The 22,085-nt window shown below is 47.5% G+C and overlaps 1 protein-coding gene across 5 annotated transcripts in view; it reads left to right on the forward strand.

Moving 5' to 3' along the window:
• Positions 1 to 22,085, forward strand: part of SLC39A11 (solute carrier family 39 member 11) — a 322,339-nt gene that overhangs the window by 82,321 nt on the left and 217,933 nt on the right. For 4 of the 5 annotated variants that reach the window (XM_075904010.2, XM_075904012.2, XM_075904009.2 and 1 more), the window contains one exon: positions 15,927 to 16,071. In XM_075904010.2, the coding sequence (XP_075760125.1) occupies positions 15,927 to 16,071 (145 nt within the window). The remainder of the gene's footprint in view (positions 1 to 15,926; positions 16,072 to 22,085) is intronic. The other variant, XM_075904013.2, reaches the window with a different exon arrangement.

The following is a 22,085-nucleotide window of genomic DNA, read 5'->3' on the forward strand; positions in this document are numbered from 1 at the left end:
CCCCCCCCCCAGCAGACCAGGGAGACGCGAAGCTAGCGCCCCCCCCCCCAGCAGACCAGGGAGACGCGAAGCTAGCGCCCCCCCCAGCAGACCAGGGAGACGCGGAGCGGCTTTTCTCAGCAGACACCTCAGCTTGAGAATAAAGGACTGAGGGAAGTGAGGTGTGGGAGAATAAAACTGAGCTCTGGAGAAATGTTTGGCTAGAGTTTCCCCTACAATATGTACCAGTTCCGACTTACATACAAATTCAACTTAAGAACAAACCTACAGTCCCTATCTTGTATGTAACCCGGGGACTGCCTGTATTAAAAGCTGACAACACTGTTCTCCCCCTCTCCCCGCCCCCCAGAAACTGTTTGCTCGCATGCACTGCAGTGCATTAGGGAAGCAAAGGGCGTAGCTGTCTTTCATCTTCCTACGTTTTGTTCCAAGAACATTCCTACTCCCATTGGGTTCCTTATTGGCCATAAATGAGAAAGGGGGCCGTAGCTTCGCAGACGTCAACGGAGCTATGTTAATCGATCCTAATTGAGCAGCTGGCTTTAAATGATTTGAATGTCAGAAATTAACTCAACTCCAACTTTAATCCAAACCCCAAAGAGACTCAAATTAATCTAATCTGCGGAGGCAAAACATCAGTGCTGCTCTGACCCCTGTGACTGATATAATTATTTCATCTGCTTTTGTGGGGGAAGGGTAGATCACTTCGTAACGGCCTTATGTTTCATGCTAATGGATTTGTTTAAAAACGTTGAGTTGAGATGACTTGTGAAAGGGAGGAGATCGTTAGCACACGTTAATTTCATTTGTTTGGTTGTCACGGTGGCAGGAGAAACACATCTTACCAATTCCACAAGCATGGAAGGTGTTTACAAACCAGTCGTGAATTTGCTATGTCCTTTTCTCTCCGGTGTCCCTCCTTTCCTGTCTTTGTATTTTCTCTGGGTAGGGACCAGCAATGCATGTGAGATTCTGGGGGTGGTGTCCACGGGGCTGTGGGAAGTCGTGTGTCATAGATCATGTCTGTATTAGCGAGAAGATCGCTGCTCCAGTGGTTGATCTTCTGGTATTTGATTTAGCAGGTCTAGTAAAGAGCTGCTAAATCGAACGTGGTGGGTGCCCCTTTTGACACCAGTACTCCTTGATGCTCAAGGAGTCAGGGAAGTTGACAGGAGTGTTTGCTCCTGTTAACCTCCCGTTGCAAAGCCGGCACGAAAGATCAATTTAAGATACGTCGACTCTAGCTACGCAATTAATGTAGCTGGAGTTGCGTATCTCAATTTGAACTTCCGGGTCAGTTTAGACATGGCCATAGATGATTCTCTGTGTATGTATGAATGTGAGTGAGGCTGAGAATGGCACTGGGTTGATTTATTTTTATTTATTTTTTTTTATTTTTTTTCAATTCGGTTCACAAAGCAAGCTTGCACTGAGTCATCTTCCAAGGCCATTCTTAGGCCGTGACTACTCCAGGCGATACTGTGGTACAGCTGTGGCCCTTCTTGGTGGTGCAGAAGTCTTGGGTCAATGCTGCAGTACAAGGATTCACTGTAGGTGAATGTGCGTATGCGAGGTCGGACCAGGGGGAGAACCAGAGACGTGCTTGCATGTGAACCAGAGAAGATTGTCCATGACTGTTGCAGGCTGTTGTGTCCTGGCTCTGTGCTATTCACATTTTTCACATGTTACTGCGCCTTGACAAATCTGCCCTAGCTTTGCTTTGTCACGGGCTGGTGCTTCCTAGTTGCTGGGGTCAGTGAGTCTGCCATGCTTTCCAGTTTGACTGTTGCATGTCCGTCCATTGCTATGCCGGCCACCAGGAGATGGAGTGCTTTGCTTTAGCTGACAAGAAAATCTGGCCTTGGATATTCTCAAGCTGGCCATAGGAAGGAGATGCCTACATCAATGCAGCTGAGCTTTTACGAGCATGCTTTGAATGCCAGCCACCCACCCACAAATGAGGATTTCCAGATTGGGAGCCATATCCTACCGTTTGACCCTGCAAAGAGACCAAAGATGTACATATGGAACGGATCAAGTTTCATACTGTGGCGACAGTATACTGCAGTCCATGATTCACCACTGTATGGACGCAGAGCGAGCCCTTGTGCCCGATAGACATGTTGGCTTTGTGCTTGTTTTGCCACCCCTCTGGTTCCACAGATGGTTTGACAGCATTCCAAATGCAGCGCTTGTGTTCTGTGACCGCCACATCCTATAGAGTGAAATGTCTCTCCCGACTTCAGAGAAGCACTGTGGATCTTTAAAGCTGGGCAGACATGCACCTCCCCTTGCAAAGGTTGGTACAGAACCTCAGTTCTCTTGAACCTGATTGTGAAACTAAAGTGACCGGCGGTCTGATGAAAGTGGTCAGTTATTAACTGAATTCCGTCAGTCGAGTGAGTGATCTGTGCATGCTCATCCGCAAAGAAAAGCACCTGAAAGAGTATATCGTAGAATCATAGAGCACTAGAACTAGAAGGGACCTCGAGAGGTCATCGAGTCCAGTCCTCTGCCCTCACGGCAGGACCCAGTACCATCCAGACCATCTCTGATAGATGTCTATCTAACCTGTTCTTGAATATCTCCAGAGATGGAGATTCCACAACCTCCCCAGGCAATTTATTCCAGTGTTTAACCACTGTGACAGGTAGGAAGTTTTTCGTAATGTCCAAGCTAAACCTCCCTTGCTGCAATTTAAGCCCATTGCTTCTTGTCCTATCCTCCGAGGCCAAAGAGAACAATTTTTCTCCCTCCTCCTTGTGACACCCTATTAGATACCTGAAAACTGCTATCATGTTCAAACAAGTTCAAGTGGTAGAGATCTGCACTGAACATCCTGTTCAAAACCTGCTGGCCGCTCATGCATTTGATTCCTGCATGTCCCTTTTGATCTGATCCTGTCTTGTCCTGCCACTTTCCTGATGTCTTTTTTTCCTTCCAGTGTTGTGCTGTGTTTCTTCCTTGGTTAATGAACGTGGCTGTTGGCAATAGGGATGTAAGTGACGAGTCGACTAGCTGATAAGCAGAAGCTTATTGGATAGTCGACTAGTTGCTCCCACCTCAGCTGATTTCCGACTTGTGCCCGGTCCCAGACGCTGCGACTCTGCTTTATAAATGTATTAGAGCCTGCTGGCTCTTAATACATTTAAAAATAAGAAGCTCAGCGGAGGGGACCCAGGGCGAGCCGGGCCAGCTGGTTTCTTGCTCACGCTAGGTCCCCGCTGCTGCGCTTTAGCTCTTCAAATGTATTAAGAGCCGGTGGGCTCTTAACACGTTTAAAATTCAGAAGCGCAGCAGGGGGGACTCAGCGCGAGCCGGCAATCCAATCACTTCTTTGGTGCTCAGGGGACTTTCAGATTCCCTTGCGATTGCAAGAGCCCGACTTCCATCGCGTCAGAACATATTTGGGGCGACGTCCATGCTAACGGTGCTTGACGCTGCGGCTGGACTCGGCAGCCTGAATCCAATTGAGTCTCTCGGCCGAGCGCAGAAGTGCGTGAGTTTGAGTCTGGTGGAAAGGGCTTGGTGGGATTTTAAACCAGGTGCCCTGGCACCATCTCCTCCCCTTTTTATTTCAAAATGTTCAGAAGGAGCGAAATCACTTCAACCAGGGTGGGGCAAGAAGCCGCCGGTGGGCTGGAATCTGCCTATCCAAGCTTTTGAATCTGGCCCACCCTTACGGGGACCCCCAGGCCGGGAGCAGCCCCAGGCTGCTCAAGGTGGTTGGCTGCTCTTTCTGCCTCTCAGTGCCGTGTGAGCGGGGTAGCTTCACGGGCTGCCCCGCCCCAGCAAAATCTCTCCGCTCCCATTTGACCAGTTCCAGCCAATGGGAGCTGAGGGATTATGCTGCGCCCCCGCTTCCCCCGTTGCACAGTGCAGAGAGGCACATGGAGCAGCCGGCCGCTTAGGCTGTGGCAGGCAGGGAGTCTGTCTGAGGGTCCCACTGGGCTGCTGGCCGGGAGCCGTCTGGCCCCCCCCATTACCGCAACAGCCCCAGATAACCACCCAAACCCAGGTCACAGTGCCCTCACAGACCCTGCATCCCCTCCTACAGCCCTCTCCCAGGGCAGAATCCTCTCCTGCCCCCTCACCCTCCTTCACCCAAACTCCCCCTCTCTCCTGCACCCCAAATCCCCTACCCTGAGCTCCCTTCTGCCCCTCCCTGTCCCAACACTGCCCTCCCCTCCCCCGCTCAGCGTACCCAAACCCCCTGTCCCCCTCTTGCACCCTCTCCCAGATCTGGCACCCCAATCTCCTGCCCCAGATCACAGTCCCCTTCTACCGTAGGTCACATCCAACCCTCTGCCCTCCAGTCCCCTGCCCTAGGTCACAACTGCCTCCTTCACCCAAACTCTCTCCCAGACCCGGTCTCCCTCCTGCACCCCAATCTGTTACCCCAAGCTCCCTTCTGCACCCAGCCTCCGCCACAGACCCCGCCCCCTCTCCAAAGAAAAGTGTGGCCTTTGACCATTTTCCAGTATGGAAAATCAAAATGATTGCCCGCTCCTGCTCAACTCTATGAGCGAAAAGCCGGCTGGCTATTATCTAAGGCTGCGAAACCAGCTCCTTATTCTCTCTGCAAGTTGCCTTGGTGCCACCGGACGGGACAGCACACCACAGCCAGAAGGCGTGTGTGTTACACCTGGCTTCGAATGACATTGGCAGATGTGCCTTTACCTGCTCCTGCTGGTAGGCAGCTATGTCTCTTCTGCTCCCCCCATACATTAATGACAATAATTTAGAGAGTCACTTGCAAAGCCATAAAACCCTCAAAGAATTGCGAGGCACCATTGTGATGTAAATATCAGAGCGAGGAAACAATGCGCCTTTCAGAGTGATGGGATAACACTGTTTGCTAGCATGCAAGCGTACGCTTTGTCATCACACGACTAATTCCCTCCCCGCATTCCTCTGAACTGGGTTTGGTGAATTGCGGAGAGTATCAAAATGCTCCAATTAATCACACAGCACTGAAAAGGTCATTTAATTTCGCTTTTAAACAAGCAAGTACATTAAGCTCCGCAAAGGAGCAGGCGGTGATGGAACAAGTCCAGGCTGTGTGGAAGGTGAATTAAGTTTAAGGACTGAAATAATAAAAAGGTGTGTCACCAAGAATGATGGGCTGGCAGGAGCTGCTAAGTAATCTAATTTTTATCATAAAGATTCATTGAGCCTGCTTGGCATGATGGCTTTATAGAGGACCAGTTTATACTCATTCCCAAGGACAAAACTTGTCAGAGGAGAGAGACCTTTGCTTCTCAGGGTAAGTAACCTATCAAATGTTATCCTCAGGCAGAGACTAGGAACAAGGGAACAAACTGGCAGATATTCAGTTTTCCCTATCAGCTAAGCTCTTGGGTGGCCATCCAGGAGAGATTCAGGTGCTGCCCAGCTGAGCACACCCAACTGGAAGCATGTGTTCTATTGGTGCTGCACATTCGCAGATGTGTTGGTGCATGTAATAAAATTTGTTCCACCCATGGATGGAAAAAATGAGAGGGAATACGGCTTAGGGTGGTAGGATCCTATTGCTTTCAAAGAACCAGTGGCCAGAGTAGTAGGGTAGGACCTGGGAAATCTGGGTTGAAGTCCATGCTCTGCTACTGACTTTCTATATGACCCTGGGCAAGTCACTTAAAATAGACACAGGCACTGATAGGGGAAATGCAAAGAGATGTAAAAGGTACAAGGTAGATTTAAGAGTGTCCCAACAAGAAAGGTCACTTTGAAAGTGGAAATGAGGAAAAAAATAAATTTAAAAATAGAATTGTTGGGTAAATGTGCACAAGAGGAAAAATGGTCATGCAATGCACTAGTAGGCTATGGAACTCATTGCCATAGGATGTTAAGGCCAAGAGTTTAGCAAAATTGAGAAAAGAATTGGATGTTTCTGTCTGCATGTCCAGACTATCCAGAGTTAGAATAACAAATTGCAACAAAAACTGGATGGGATATTAAACTTTCAGGATTTAAGCCAGTCTCTGACCGTTAGAAATCAGGATGCGCCCTAATGCAGGGTGTAGATTATCCCTTATCTGCCTCCTGTAGGATTCTTGCACCTTCCTCAGAAGCCACCATCAGAGATAGGTTGATGGGCTGGTTGGATCTTGGATCTGATCCGATTGGGCCGTTCTTATATTTCTGTTTCACAAGGGCCGCTTAGCACCTTGGCAGAAATCTACTGAAGAAGAAGGTATTAAAATGTCCTAGGGCCAGTGGCTTTTTGTATTTCCTTTGCTATTATTTCAAATAGGTGTGAGTAAGAATGTTTTTCCTCGCAGCCTGCCCCTTCCTTCAGCGTCCTGCTGCCACGAAGTCTTATGCCTGAATGACACCATGCTCCATAGCCCTAATAACAAATGTGATGCCACAAGTGGGCATCACCGAGGAAGCATGGGAAGGGGAGGAGCAAAGAACTTTGCTCGAAACCATCTTTAAGAATTGGCAAGGGCCTCAGGAATCACATTCGAAAGGGGAAAAGCTGTGTCTGGTGTCTGCACTTTTAAAGTGTCCAGTATCAGAGGGGTGGCCGTGTTAGTCTGAATCCGCAAAAGCGGCGAGGAGTCCTGTGGCACCTTAGAGACTAACTGAAGTGTAGGCGCATAAGCTTTCGTGGGCATCTGATGAAGTGGGTCTTTGCCCACGAAAGCTTATGCGCCTACACTTCAGTTAGTCTCTAAGGTGCCACAGGACTCCTCGCTGCTTTTGCACTTTTAAAGGTTTCCTCCGGACCCCTATCCCCCCTATACATCCCTGGTAAATCAGTACCAGCCATTCCCTATCTGATTCATGTTAGAGCGAAAGCATCGCTTGCTGTTAGCACGGCAAGACAGTCAACAGCTGCTCACAAGCAGTCGGACGTGGCTTGCTCTGCTGTCTTTAATAGCAGAGTGAGCAGACGACTTCTTTACTAGCAGGGTGAGCAGCCTTCACTGTTGAAAGTGTAATTGCGGAATATGGAGCTAGGTTCTCCAGCCGGAATCTGAGGAGTGATTGGAAAAGCCGGTAGCTCTTCTGTTGTGACCGCAATGTCACTTTACTGCTCTGGGGCGGAGGAGTGATGGGGAATCCCCTTTGGAAAGGTGATCTCAGACAGCCCTGACATCCGCTTCCATAGCAGGCCCGCCTGGGCTGTCTATTTTGAAAACAAAGCCCCAGCGAAGGGGATTTCTGGCCAAGGCTTGGGGGAGCCCTGGAAACTGCTTGTGCCTGGTGGCATTCAGCCCACCATGTTGACCTTGGTGTGTTCAAGCTGCGAGCGGGAGAGTGCCTGAGAGAGGAGTCGCTGCCCCTTGCCACTTGGCTTGTCTCGACTCTGTCAGCAGGGAAGCCTTTCTGCTCAACAATCCTTGACAAATGCCGTCTTGAAGGCAAGAATGCCAAAACTCAGTACATAATCCCTAGCTCTTGTCTCGCATGCCTCCCTGTAGCCCTCCAAGGGTTTTCCAAAGAAGGCAGGCATCATTAGCCCTCCGGTACTGATGAGGAAACTGAGGCACGGGACGGGACATGAGATGACTCGCCCAAGGTCACCCAGCAGGCCACGTGGCAGAGCTGGGGAAGAGCCTGTTTCTTGTGTGCTCTAAACACTAGAGAGTTTTGGGTCGAACTTTGAAAACAGCTTAGCCGAGGGGTGGGCAAAAGGGACTTTATGGGCCGGATCCACACTGCCAAGTGGGTTAATCCAGCTCGCAGAGGCCCTGCCGCTCCCCTGCCCCCAGGCCAATCAGGGCCTGGGGGCAGAAGGAGGAGCGCATAAAGTCTGCTCCCAACGCTGGTGGCATGGGTGCCGAGGGGGAACCTCTAGAGGCGGGGGAGGGAGGCCAAAGACTTCACTTGCTCCCCCACCGCCAGACCAGTCATGGTCTGTGGGTGGGGAAGCAAGGAAGTGTTCTGGCCCCGCCCCTTCCACCAGAAACCCCGCCCCTTACAGTGCAGCCCAGGGCCACTTCAAAAATTCCTGAAGTGGCCCCTAGTAAAAAATTATCGCCCACCCCTGGCTTAGCCTCTGAAAGTTGGGTGGAGGAAGCCTTTCTGGCAGTGAGAAACCAGGGAGAAGGACAGCGCCTGAAACGGCAGATCCACACCGGCCTCCGGTGGGATGCCAGGATGATCCGACGGACTGAGTACTCCATTGGGGTTTGGAGACCTTCCGTTTCCAGCTCTGTCCTGTCCTGCTGGGGGACCCCTCTGGGGCATCTCTTTGCGTCTCACCCTTTGTCTAGCCCCGGGAAGCTCATTAGGGGCTGTGTGCGCATGCGCAAACGTCACAACGCAAGATCTGAACCTTTTACATTCTTTTAAGGTGGAAATAAAAAAAGAATCCATCCGAAGAGAGGCCAACGCCAGTTGCTTTCCTAGAATCATAGGGTATGTCTAGACTACATGCCTCTGCCGACAGAGGCATATAAAATAGGCTACCCGACATAGTCAATGAAGCGGAGATTTAAATATCCCCAGCTTCATTAAAATAAAAATGGCCGCCATGCTGTGCCGGCTCGGCTGATCGTCGGCACAGCGCGGCAGTCAAGACGCGGATCGGTCGACAGGGAATACCTTTGTCGACTGCTCCCTTATGCCTCGTGAAATGAGGTTTACAGGAACGGTAATCAGCTGAGCCGGCACAGCACGGCGGCCATTTTTATTTTAATGAAACCGGGGATATTTAAATCCCCGCTTCATTGACTATGTTGGGTAGTCTGTTTTACATGCCTCTGTCGGCAGAGGCATGTAGTCTAGACATACCCATAGAATCCTAGGGCTGGAAGAGACCTCAGGAGTCATCCAGTCCAGCCTCCTGCCCAAGGCAGGATCAACCCAGCCAGGGCTTTGTCAAGCCGAAACTTAAAAACCTCTAGGGATGGAGATTCCACCCTCTCCCTCGGGAACCCATCCCAGGGCTTCCCCACCCTCCTAGGGAAATAGTTTTTCCTAATATCCAAGGTAGGCCTCCCCCACTGTAACTTGAGACCATTGCTCCTTATTCTGCCATCTGCCACCCCTGAGAACAGCCTCTCTCCAGCCTCTTTGGAACCTCCCTCCAGTGAGAATATTCAGGATTAAACTACGATCCTCTCAACTTCCAGTCAGGAGACCTGACTGGTGTCTCCTGAGAGAGACTTCTGGAGATGACGCCCCTCCTCCGCCAGCCACAGGGGAACAGCAACCCATCTCTTGTTCAAAATCCGCTGGCATTGGAGTTTCTCTGTAGGGAAGAGAAACTCCAACCGGACTGATCCCCGATCTGTCAGACATGGTCTCAAGAGCAGGCTGTTTCATGGCAGGGCTGCTGGCACCTTTTCCAGGGGACCAAGAAGCCAATTCCTACATGACCCAGGTGGTTACTAGGACACATGTTGACATTTTCCGATCCTTCAGAGTCATTGTAGGTTTGCTTTAGGAGCGTGTGTGTGTGTGCTTTGCAGCTTCTTGGTAATAAAAGCAGCAGCTGTTGCTTTAGCCTGGCCACTGGGTGCTTGTGTTGGAGAGACAGCACTGTAAATAACTTGTGGTGTTCTCTGGCTTGCTTTATACTAGAGCATCCTAGCATGCCCATCTGTTCTTAATGTCTAAACATGAAACAAGTTTACCGAGGCCTCATGCATCAAAATAATTTTCTCCAGCTGTAGAGATCTTCCTGTCCACATTTCTCATTTCCCGGACGTTGAGAAATGCCCTAACCCCCGGTGTTTTTTTTTCATTGAGCTCTAATTAGCAGCATGAGTTAATTAATACGGGCTAACTTTTTCCTCTTCCCTTCCTAATGCTTTTTGAGCCTGCTGCCATGTTCCAATTAAGGGGCCCACGTGGGGAGGAGGGGGGCAGATTGGCATGACTCAGAGCCCTCGCCGTTGGAATAAATCAAAAGCTTTGCGGAAGGTCACTGATATTTTTCAAACGGGTGACGTTTTGTGTGTGTGTGTCTGTAAGGTCAGAATGATTCTGTTGACAACAAGCATCCGAACTGGCAGTCTATCTCCCGGTTGCCTCTATTTAGGCTAGAGTGGCCCAGGAAAGCTTTTGATAGGCTCAGCATGGGTAGCGGAGGAAATAGCTCGGGATGGCTTTTTATCTTTGCCAGCTGCCAGGCTCATGCACCTCGACTTCAGAAGCAGATTGCTTGCTGTCTTCCGTGGCTCTGTTGTGCAGGCTGCCCGGTGGCTGCTTACACTGATCCTTTTCATTGCCGTCTTTAACTTATAGACTCCCGCATGCTCTATGCTTTTCATCTTGTTACCTTTTTGTGCTGACAGGACGGACAGGGGAGTCGCTCTGGGACCTGCGAATCAGGGGATGATAAAACCGGGCAAAGCGGCTTCTTGTTCTGATCTGTTCTGTTGCTTCAGGCTTATTAGGTGGGGTGCTAGATGCAGTAGGAAGATTATGGCTGGGGCGAGGGTATGACCTCCATGAAGACATGGCCGAAGGCAGAGCTTTGGCTCACACAAACAGGGGGCGGGTAGGAGAGGCTGACATGAATAGGTGCATATAATCGTCCAGACCAGTTGCGTACACTTAATAGTTGAAGCTTTAGTAATATCACCTCCTTAATTCTCCCCAGATTAAGTCACTTCTTGCGGGCCCTGCTGCAGAAGTGCCCTTGTGTGGTCAGAGGCCTGCCTGGGTGGGTTTTAGGAAAACTGGTCCCAATTCAGGGAAGCATGGAGACGGCATGGAAGTGGCAGTGGAAGAGGCTGCTGCAGGGCTGACCGAGCCAAGGGGGGGGGCTCTTTTTAAGAGGCAGATGGGTTAACTAAGGGTGTTTCGACACGCCCGCAGCAGTGCTGTGACGTGGGCAGCGTAGTCGCGCTGTACTGCCGGGGGAGAGCTCTCCTGATGATTAAAAAAAAATAAATGGAACAAGGGGCAGTAACAACTAAAGCTTAAGTGCTGGAAGTGTCAGTGTAGATACAGTTTAAGACCAGGTCTACACTAGACCCGGCAGCTCGGCTTATGGTGCGCAACTCCAGCTACGTATTTTATGTAGCCGGAGTCAGCTTATCATAAACCGAGCGTGGCAGTGTCCCCACAACGGGAGGCCGATGGGAGCAAGTGCTCCTATTGGCTTCTCTTTCTCCTCGCAGAGTCAGGAGTTCCAGACGCTGGTGGGGGTACTCTCTGAATTTGATTTAGCGGGTCTTAACTAGACTTGCTAAATTGAACTATGGGAGATTTTATTGCAGCAGCATCTAAGACAGCAGAATGAAGACTTGGCCTAAGTGTTTCAGTCACTTGCACGACTTTCCTTCCTGCAAAAAGCCACATTCTTCCGATCAATTTTATTTACCTTTGTTGAAAAGTGTTAAATCTTTCTGCCACTTCTGTGCATCTGATCTGAGCCTTAATTGAGCTCCTCCACAGCAGAACAGTTCCTGCTTCTTTTTTCCCCCTCAAAGTTAATTTTAATAGTTGGTGAAAGCTTCAGGGTCTCTCAAGGGCCTCCCATTGTTCATAGATACCATCCTGCCAATGTTCCCTCTAATCTTTTCCGTCCATGTGCAGAATAAATTTTTGTATGTGCACCGAGGCATGTGTGAATGCACCACCACTGGAAACAGGAAACCTAGCTGTGGGGATGCTGATAATCAGCTGGGCGGCATCAGAATATCTTCTGAGCCACCTCACAAACATGCAACTTACTTCACCCAGCGTAGTCAGCAACAGGGCTAATTAGCCCCTTTCCAGACAGTACCGGATCCGGGGAAAGAAAGAAAAAAAGAAAGCATCTTTCTCACCACACCTGATCAGTCCTTAGCCTCAGTCTACATTGGTCAACAAATGTCCCTGTTTTGATGGTGGGTTTGGGCTTGTGGCGAACGGGTGTCTACATCGCTGGAAACAGGGACTGAAACCATTGGCTCATTTCCTACCTAGTAGCCTCTGGAGCACAGTTGGCCTCTGTTCCTTCTTTCCTTCTCAATGCAGGTGTTGATTTTTGTGGGCAGCATACAAAGAATTTAGCAGCGTATTGTTTGTTTGCGTTCTGATTTGCCCAGTGGGAGGAGAGCTATTAAAAACCTATAATCCACATCGACTGGGCTCATTGACCTATTCTCTTCATTATTTACCGCTCCCCCAAGTTGCGTGTCATCCGCAAGCTTGGCCAGTGATGTTTGTCTTCTTCCAGCGAGTGATAAAAACAGTAAATAACAAAGGGCCAAAACCGGATCCCTCCAGGGTCCTCCTGGACACACACCCACACGATGATCATTCCCTGTTCACAGTTGCATGTAAGATCTATCAGTTAGTTTTTAATTCATTTAGAGTGTACCATGTTAATTTCTTGTTTTAGCTTTTTCATCACATCATGTCATACCAAGTTAAAAAAATCTGACAAGTCTAACTCTATCGTGTTAACACTGTTACCTTTATTGGCCATAAACCCGGGCTGATTTGCATTAATTACACTGCCCTCCTTTTATTCTTGATTAATCAAGTCCTGTCTGAACCACTCCATTATCTTGCCTGGGATCAGTCAGGACAACAGGCCTACAAGTCTCTAGCTTGTCAAACAGTAGTTTCCGCAGACCTCCTGTTCTTGCAGGTAGATGGAAAAGTCCATAACTCACGGGTGCTTTCAGCTCCCACTTCAAGTCACTGCTGTTGTTTGCAAGGACTAGAAAAGTGATGATGCCCTAAATAAAGTACAGACTGACATCTATCCGCCTGTCTTTTTTTTTTTCCAATATCCCATTAGTTTTACTCAGTTATCTCATTGCATCTGTTCTGCAGTAAACAGATCTGGATAATGTGAGCTTTCATAGAAGGCAAGTGTTTTCCTGTTTTGTGTTGGACTGTGTTGCACAATCACAAGCCCTTTTTTGGGGGAGGGGAAGGAATCTCTCTTCGACTTTGAAGTCAAACACCTATGAGGTTGGTAAGGCTCTGCAGCCCCCATAAGAAACATGGAAGGGTGGGAAGGTAACAAATGCTTTTAGGTTAACACATGCTGTGAAATTCACATTGAAACATGATTCTGCGTGTGTGTCTCTTGTTTTGCCAGAATGATTCTTGATTTGGGCCCTCCTCCTGGAATGGGACATATTTATTGTTGCTTGTTAAGTAAATGCTTGTTTAAAAAATTTAGATTGATCACCGACCTTCTTACTATCCTGCATTTGGTTTTTGTGAATTAAGCTGCATCAAAAATGTCGAAAGTTATGGAAAATATTGTGAAAGAAAGACATTAACTGCATTATTGCAAACATCCTGCCTTATTGATTTTTGTTCCTTTTGCATTTTAGGAATTTTGCTTTCTCCTAGTTAGAAGAGAGACATTTTTTATTCTGATAAAAATTTGGAACTGCAGGATGTTACATCCAATCCATTCTGTCTCTGGACCTTTGTCCTTTTTAGTCCGTATCAGACCTGGCACTTGCATGAAGTTCCCCTCTGTGTACATTCCACCAGCATGTCATGGAAAAGCTTTACAGGTCCATATACCTGTTTCATCTGCTCCTCCCTTCATGCAGGACACTTGATCCTAGTTCAGGTTAGACTGTCTCCCACAGAAAATTTGGGAAATGCTGAGAGGAAAAAGACATGTAACGTTTTGCTAAGGTAAAGTCCTTTCTAAATAAGAGTGCCTCAACAACGCATCTTCTAATTGCCAGGTTAATGGAAGCCAAAGCAGCCTGATTAAACTTCAGTAGAACGGTGATAGCAAATATGTGATTAGTATTAATAACGCCAGTCAGAATATATTATGCAAATAAAGGGATAATAGTCTATTTAATTATTCATCTTCAACCTTTTATTTTTTTTAAGTCACCTTACTCATCAAGTTTCTTATTACCAGCTTGGGTGGGTTAGCTACTTCCCATGGCTGCTCTCGGAATCCAAGAGTCCAAGCCATGTTAGATCTCTCCTCTCTTGGGTAGAACTAAACCACTGATGCCCCATTCTTTGAACCATGATCCCTTTCTTGATGCTCCGTTCTTCCAGCCTTTGCTTTGTGAATACCTTGCCATCAGTTTGGCCTGTATGGTTAAACCCTTTAATGAATCGGGAACCTAAAAAGTGGTTCACTGTCTGATCATCTCTGTTCCGATGCGAGACATGCCTCTAACACACTATCCAATCTTCTCTCCCCTCTCCTGTACAGGCTTTCTGCTACCTTTTCCAAGCTGGAAATTGTATATTCGCTAAACAGCATAGCAAGCAGAAAGCTGTACTTAAACAGCATATGGTGGAGCAGTTTTGCCAATGAGATCTCCTGAAATTCAAGTTCTTTACTGCCACATATAGTCTTTTAGTTGAGTGTGTGGAGGTCCGGAGTGACATCTGGTGGCCTGTTGGTTTAACCTCCGCTGTGAATTTCCTATATGCTTGATGGTGGGCTTACGTCTCTGGGTGTGTTCTTTGCATCACAACTTTGCTGTCTCACAGGGACCTATTCCCAGGCCTATGCTATTGCAAGTTCCCACTGTTTACGGACTAGTCCATTTGGACTCCTTGCACGTCCAGCACTGAGCTGGAAACATGATATTGTGTTGTGCAGGTTCAGTGCGTTTCCTTTTTGGACAGTGTCTTCGTTTGCATGGTAGCCCTCTTCCTGAATCAAAAGGACCCGTTGTGCTAGGTACTGTACACACACGTTTTGGTTTTAGATGTGCACATTGTCTACCCCCCCACACACCTATGTGTGTTTTGAAAAACAGAAAATTGTCATGTCTGAATATTCTCAATGATAAAGGTACAATCATACTTTGGAAATAATTCGATACAGTGACATGATATGGGTCCTTATTTATTCTTTCCTTCTATTGCCAAATAAATATGTTCAGTTTTGAGTAACTTTTTTCTCCCTAATTGCCTGTGCTGCAAACTCAGGCCTCCATTGAGAGAGGCCTCCTTTTTCAGAAATGTGCATAAATACGTACTTAAGTTCTGTTGTGGTCAATGGGCATATGCAGAGGCTTAAAGTTAATGTGATTTTTGTGTTCTTCTGAATGGGAGAACCTTCCATCAAAAAATGAACATTAAAGTATTCACATGCTTTGCCGATCAGGCCCTTAAAATCCATCTTAAATATTTTCTGCCTCTATTCCTGATGTGCCGAGAGAGGTTTCACGTGCAGTTTTTGCCAAGCATATGCCAGAATCCAGCTCTTTCTCCTGTAGTATTATTGGCTCATCAGTGCTGACTGCAGTGCATGTTTTGTCAGCAAAGTAAAATACTGTATGTTTAGAGGTTTTTCTCTCTCTAGCTGCACTTGAATCACGTTCTGTATATATGTATATTTAAAAAAAGGTATTTGGAGTATGTTTTAAAACAACAATTTTGTACAGAATTTCAAAATACCAATGTTATGAGCGAGAAGTTGGGGTATTTTCACTATATATGGGCATGAAATTAGCATCCTTGTGTTCTTAAAATCTTGCCCCCCTGTAGCTTTTTGACTACCAGATCCATCACTGTGTACTGGGTGAAGCCAGTGCAGATACATCTGCAGAAAGCTTTAGGACTGCTTGAAGGATGGAATTAAAATTCTAGTTCTTATAAACCCACCACAAAAACAAAAAAATCTTAAAACTGCTGCTATGCGGAACCTGCCGTATGAAACGTGCCTGGCTTAGTTTTTAACAAGATCAAGTTTTTAATGCTGGCCCAGTTCATGGAAAGACGTACTCAAGGTTATCAGACTTCTCAGTGCGGTTGATTCTGCCTCCTTGGTGTGCAGGGAAACCCTGCAGAGTGGGAGGTCTTCCTTTTGAGTTGGTTTGAATCCAAAACTCCAGGAGGTGTGATGCTTAAGCTGTGAAATCTGGAGGTTCCAACACACTGAGCGGTACCCTGAGCTGCCTTTAAAACCTCAGCAGATTCCAAAGTTGCCTTTGAGCTTTGGGAGGGTGGTGGGGTAGAAAGAGAAAGACGCACTCCTGCATGAAAACCATGTTCAATTTCCCTCTTATCCATTTCAGGGCATCACCGAACCTCCCCACGCAGCCTGGTCTCAGAGCTACGATTTGAGAGCAGTGAAAGAGAAGTATGATCCCGAGCCGACTTATCCCCAGGACTACGAGAATGAGCTCTCCATCCGGATAGGTAGAAGTGGGCTTCATTCAGGCAAGCATCCTGTCATATACCAACAGCACAGTTAGAAGAACTCAATTAAATTGGCTCATAGGGCATAATCGATATGCTTGAAATTTAATCAACCTCAGTGCACACGCGCGCGCTCTCGGTGTGGGCTGGCATCTCGGCCAAGAATCATTGCTGCTGTTTCTCCTTCAGTTCTCAAAACCACTTCCATGAATGATTAATAATTAGTCATCTAATTTGACAGTGAAATGAAATTCACGTACCTTGAGATAATAGTTTTTCAGCTGGGAAGGAGTGGGTGGCAGGGTCACTTTTGCTAAATCGTCTTGAGTCCCATTATAGCAATCCTCGTGATAGCTTGCTATAATTATGGGCCATGACCGATAATCACTTTATGGCTCCTTATTTTTGAGGCAAATAAAGCTTCTAGCACATGTAATGATAATGTCCCATCTTGGGGAACATTTGTTTCTTTTTAACAGTTTTTTTTTTAATGGGAATGTCTGATACAATTTTGTAATGTGAAAACCACGTTAAAGCGTCCCAGTTTTAGGTGTGTGTTTTCAGTACTCGTACAGCCCTGTAACGAAGATCAAGTGTTGTACCCGTGTCAGATCCAATGGTTCATCTACATGAGCTCTGGATCCTTCCCTTGTGGGAGGATTAACTTGATCGAGTAGGATTTTTCTTCTTTAGCTATTGTGCATCTGCATCAGGGAGACGAACGAACATAGTTTGAAAATGACCAGTGAAAAATAGTTCACTACTTTTGTATTTTTCTTGGGTTTAAGCATCTCTGGAACACTACCTGCTACCTCGATTTCTCCCCTCCAAGTTTGGGGATGGTAGCAAGTTAAATGATCCACGTGAGGGTTATCTGATATGACCCCTCCCTCTGGTGCATCTGGCATTGGCCACTGTCGGCAGACAGGATACTGGGCTAGATGGACCTTTGGTCTGACCCAGTCTGGCCTTTCTTATGTTCTTAAATAAAGAAGTGAATCTTTGTGCAAAGAATTGCATCAACTTCTTAGGTGGGGTTTTATTTTTTATTCTATAGTTGCATTTTTTTATGGAAAACTGCTTTGAACCAGAATTCTTTTAACTTTTTAAAATGTTAGACAGGGTTTTGAAAGGGGCCTAAGGGAGTTAGGTGTGCAGTTGCCAGGAGATTTAGATGCCTCATGTCTTTAAGCTCCTTTGAGAAATCCAGACTGAATCCACAGTTTCTATTACTTTGAAGCATTTAGCATGCTGGTAACTTTGTGTCTTAAATTGAATTTAATTGCATTCTTAATCATGCATCTTCCTTTACGTTCAGAACTGGTTTGTGCATGCATCTGCTTTTGGTTGTAAAAGGAACACCATGGAAGTCGTTTTGAGAACAGAAACTTTCCATTATGCATTGTTGCTTTGTGCTCTCTGGGGAAATTAAAAAAAAACAAAAACCAACTAGACCTCTACAACAAATCAATACCCTTTTATTCTCTTTAGTGATATTTTTCTTAGTTTTTTGCTCGTCAGAATGAACTTGCCATTTTCACATGTCAATAGTTTGATTGCCAAGAAGCCTGAGCGCAAATAGAGACAGACGGCAACTTGTAAATTAGCAGTTTTCCCTGAGTCCATGAAGAACTTACCAGCCGTGTTCTTGTGAAAACACTCAGGGCACAGAATGGGTCTTGTAGTAATCTACGTGGGGGCACGTCATGTACATTTTCAAATTAGTTGCTGTTGAATTATGAATTTAAATGTAACTTTAAAAAGCCCAAACAAGGAAGCTTCCCCAGCATGTCTTGATGGCTCTGCAATTGACTTAAAAGGAGCTACATAAAAAAAGATGATGGGGATCAGGAGAGTCTAGTGAGCGATTGACCTCATGCTAGTAAAACAGGAACCAACATGCTACTTCTGAATAAGCTGGGGAGGCGACGTTCCGGGAGTCATGGGCTCGAGGAACAGAGCAAGGGAACTTTCCTGAGTCCTAAACCCTGTCTCCCTTGTGGTTCTTGCCAGCTCACTGAGGCCCCGATTTTGCAAAATACGTAAGCATGTGCCAGACTTCAAATGCATGACTAAGGATCTGGGGGTTCTAGCAAATCGCAGATTGAATCAGAATCGGCAGTGTGATACAGCTGTGAACAAGGCGCTGCTGGGCTGTGTTAACAGGAGTGTCACGCGGAAGACACTGGAGGTAATTGTCCCACTCTATGTGGCATGCGTGAGGCTGCGGGTGTTGTGGTTTGTCCCAGGTTGGGGGCCATACTTGAGGAAAGCTGCAGACAAATTGGAGAGGGACCAGAGGAGAGCAACAAAAAATAGTCAAAGGTCTAGAAAACCTGCTCTCTGAGGGGAGGTTAAAAACACTGGGCATGTTTAGTCTTGAGAAAAGATGATCACAGTGGGGCCTGATAAGTGTTCGGATATATGTGAAGGATTGTTATACAGAAGAACATGATCAATTTTCTTCATGTCTACTGAAGGAAGGGCAAGAAGTAACGGGCTTAGAACGTAAGAATGGTCAGACCAAAGGTCCATCTAGCCCAGTGTCCTATCTTCTGACAGTGGCCAGTGCCAGATGCCCCAGAGGGAGTGAACACCACAGGGAATCCTCACGTAAACCCTCTCCTGTCATCCGTTTCCAGACAAACAGTGCTAGGGATACCGTTCCTACCCATTCTGGCTCATAGCCATTGATGGACTTAACCTCCATGAAACTATCTGCCTCTTTTTTGAATCCTGTTAAAGTCCTAGTCTTCACAACATCCTCCGGCAAGGAGTTCCACAGGTTGACTGTGCGCTGCGTGAAGAAAAATTGCTTTTTGTTTGTTTTAAACCTGCTGCCTATTAATTTCATTTGGTGACCCCTAGTTCGATGTTATAGGAACAAGTAAAGAACTTTTCTTTATTTACTTTTTCCACAGCAGTCATGATTTTATAGACCTCTGTCATATCCCCCTCCCTTAGTCTCCTATTTTCTAAGCTGAAAAGTCCCTGTCTTTTTAATCTCTAGGGGTTGGGAATGGGCCCCATATGAAGAATAATTTTTGTTGCCCTTTTCTGAACCTTTTCCAATCCAGAATATCTTTTTTGAGATGAGGCAACCACATCTGTAGTCAAGGTGCTTCATCTGCGACAAAAGAGATTTTGGTTACGTATTAGGCCAAGTCTCGGAGGGGTCACCGTGTTAGTCTGCGTCCACAAAAACAGCAAGAACTCCTGTGGCACCTAACAGATTTATTTGGGAATAAGCTTATGTACCAGGAATGCCCCTCTGCCATGTACATTGGCCAGGCTAGACAATCTCTTATGCAAACGGATAAATGGACACAGATCAGACACTGAGAATGGGAACATACAAAAACCACAGGGGGAAAATTCAGATCCTTCTGGACACCCCAGTAAGAGATTTAAAAGTGGCCATCCTTCAACAAAACACTTCAAAGAGAAAATGCAGAGGTGCAATTCATTGACAAACGCGGCACTGTTAATGTGGGTTTGAATAGGGACTGCGATTGGCTGGCTTACTGCAAAAGCAACCTTCCTTCCCTTAGTATTCACACCTCCTCAGCAACTGGCACCATGACGGAATTGGCCTTGTTAACAATGGCCCTCCGCTTGATGAGGTAACGCCCTTGTTTTCATGTGCTAGTATATTTACACCTACCTCCGTCATTTCCATTCCAACACGTCTGTCAAAATGGGTCCTTGCCCACGACAGCTCCTGCCCAAATAAATCGGTTAGTCTTTAAGGTGCCACAGGACTCCTCATATGAGGATAAACTTTCTAAGGCCACCTCTTCACTTCCCGGAAGATCGATGCCACGGTGTCGATCTTCCACAGTTCGGTTTAACGGGTGTAGTAACTGGAACGCCTGCTCCTCGCAAGGAGTCAGGGAAGCTGACGGAAGCGTTTGCTCCTGTCGACATCCTGCTGTGGAGATGGCGCCAAAATTCGAATGACAGTACGTTGGCTCCAGCGATGCTAGCTCGGGCTGCTCAGCGTTTATTGGGCTCTGACTCAAGCTGGTGCTGATCTAGCTAGCTCCAAGTGAGCTGGAGTAGGGCTGCAACGCCTCCCGATTGCAGTGTGGACGCGCCCTTTGTGGTCATGTGTGTCTGCTGCCAACTCAGGAACTGGAAGGGTCCCTGGCAGAGCGGTCGGGGTCCAAAGCAGCTTGCAAAATCTCACCGTGGAAACTCTGCTCTCTGTGAGTGCACGTTGCCGGCGTGTTGGGTGGGGGCAGGGTTAGCACATGGGAATGAAATAGTCATTACAGGGCTACTTTTGCAAAGTGCAGCATTTACTAGTTGGGGAGGTTCCATTAGGCGCATAATCGTGTTGAGACATTCACCCCCCACTCGACTTTCTGCTGAGCTTGGAAAAGCGCCATTTACAGCATGCAGGGAGGTTGGCTTTTTACCCCCCAATGAATCCAAACCGAGTGCCTCTGACTGGCTGTGTTCATATCGATTGAAGAAAACTCTAATGCCGAGTAGCGAGAAGATTTGTGCCACCGTGGCTGGAATCCTTTCTAGGCTTTCCATTTACTGGCATGCATGCTAAGGTCCTTGGCAGAACCTCCACTGGACCAAATTCTGCTGCTACACCGGTGTGAATCTACATCAGTGTAAATCTGACTAAAGTGGAGTCACTCTGGATTTGCACCACTTAGGGGGTTATGTCAGTGTAAATCTAGAGAAGTGCACTGACTAAGTCACTCTGGATTTGCACCACTAAGGGGGCCGCACGCTTGGTAGCTTGTGTACGATGAGCATATTGCATGAACCAGGGTCCCTAGAATTCTCTACTTCCCCATCAAGCTAGCTGGGTGCCACCCTCCCCTCCATTTTGGGATTCCTTGTAGCTCCCTCCGTTCATCCTTATTCTCCCCAGTGCCAGTGTCTCTGTGTACCTCTCATACTCCCCTCCCCTCCCCATGCCAAGGGCTGTGTGCACACCTCCCAGAACCATCTTTCTCTCCTTCCTTCTCCCCGTTATTTTTTTGGGGACAGAGCTGTCACTCAGGTTGTCCCTGTGTTCAATTTTATTGGGAGGGTGAACGAGGTGGAATACTGCCAGGTGTTAACGGGTACCCTCAGCAGATGACAGCAGCTCCATTGGTTCCCATTCTCCTCCATCCCCTAGTTTCCTCCACCCCAGATCAATTGGGTCCTGGCTGAAGATGCCTGGAAATTCCTGGACACTTTGGATCCGATAGGCTGTAGCATTCCGGAGTGACTCCGAACAGACAGAGAGACGCTGTCGAAGACCTCACAAACTCTTTCAAACTCCCTGCTGAATCTCTCCCAGCGGCTGCCTAGAATCTCGTTGTTAGGAAAACGTCAGGCTGCATTCTACCGGAGGACAATTCTCTGCATACATCTCTTCTGTTGCCGTTCCGTGGCTTGTTGCGAAGGGAGCTTGAGAACAGGCTTGTTCTCAGTTCATCTGTTTCCCCAGGCTCCATTCCCACTTGGCATCAGACGCAGAAGACTCAGTTTTCCTGTGGGCCCTGTTTTAAATGACTATTCCGAGGAAGAGCAGAGAAAGCAGAACTTTCTGACACGGCAACGCAGTGGCATCTCAGCTAGTTATTTTTCAACGCTCCCCTCCCTCCCCGAGATCTCTGGTGGAACTCGCGAGAATTTGCGTGATGCTGGTCAGGCAGGAGAGGTGTTTAGCTGGGACGAGACGGGGCTGCATCACAGAGTGGCGCTGGGAATTTTTTGGGATACCTGGCTTCAAAACAAGGCAGGGATAAAGCTCCTGGCTTTGCCCTTCCTTTCCATTTCTCAGTAAAACAGCATCCTGCGGAGGGATGTGAATTGTTAACTGGTAAGCCTCGCCTTAATGGGTGACGCTTACCGGTTATGGTTAACTGGTGAGGGATGGAACAGCCTTCCCTCCCCACCCACCATGGGCAGGGGCTGCTCCATCCCCGTGGTACCTGCCATAGGTGCAAGGGCACTACAACCCATCTGTGGTGGGTGGGTGGGGGTTGCTCCAACCCAATCAGGCTGGAGCACCCCCCTCC

Source organism: Pelodiscus sinensis, chromosome 20 (assembly GCF_052426305.1).
Source record: "Pelodiscus sinensis isolate ZL-2025 chromosome 20, ASM5242630v1, whole genome shotgun sequence".
NCBI classification, from domain to species: Eukaryota; Metazoa; Chordata; order Testudines; family Trionychidae; genus Pelodiscus; species Pelodiscus sinensis.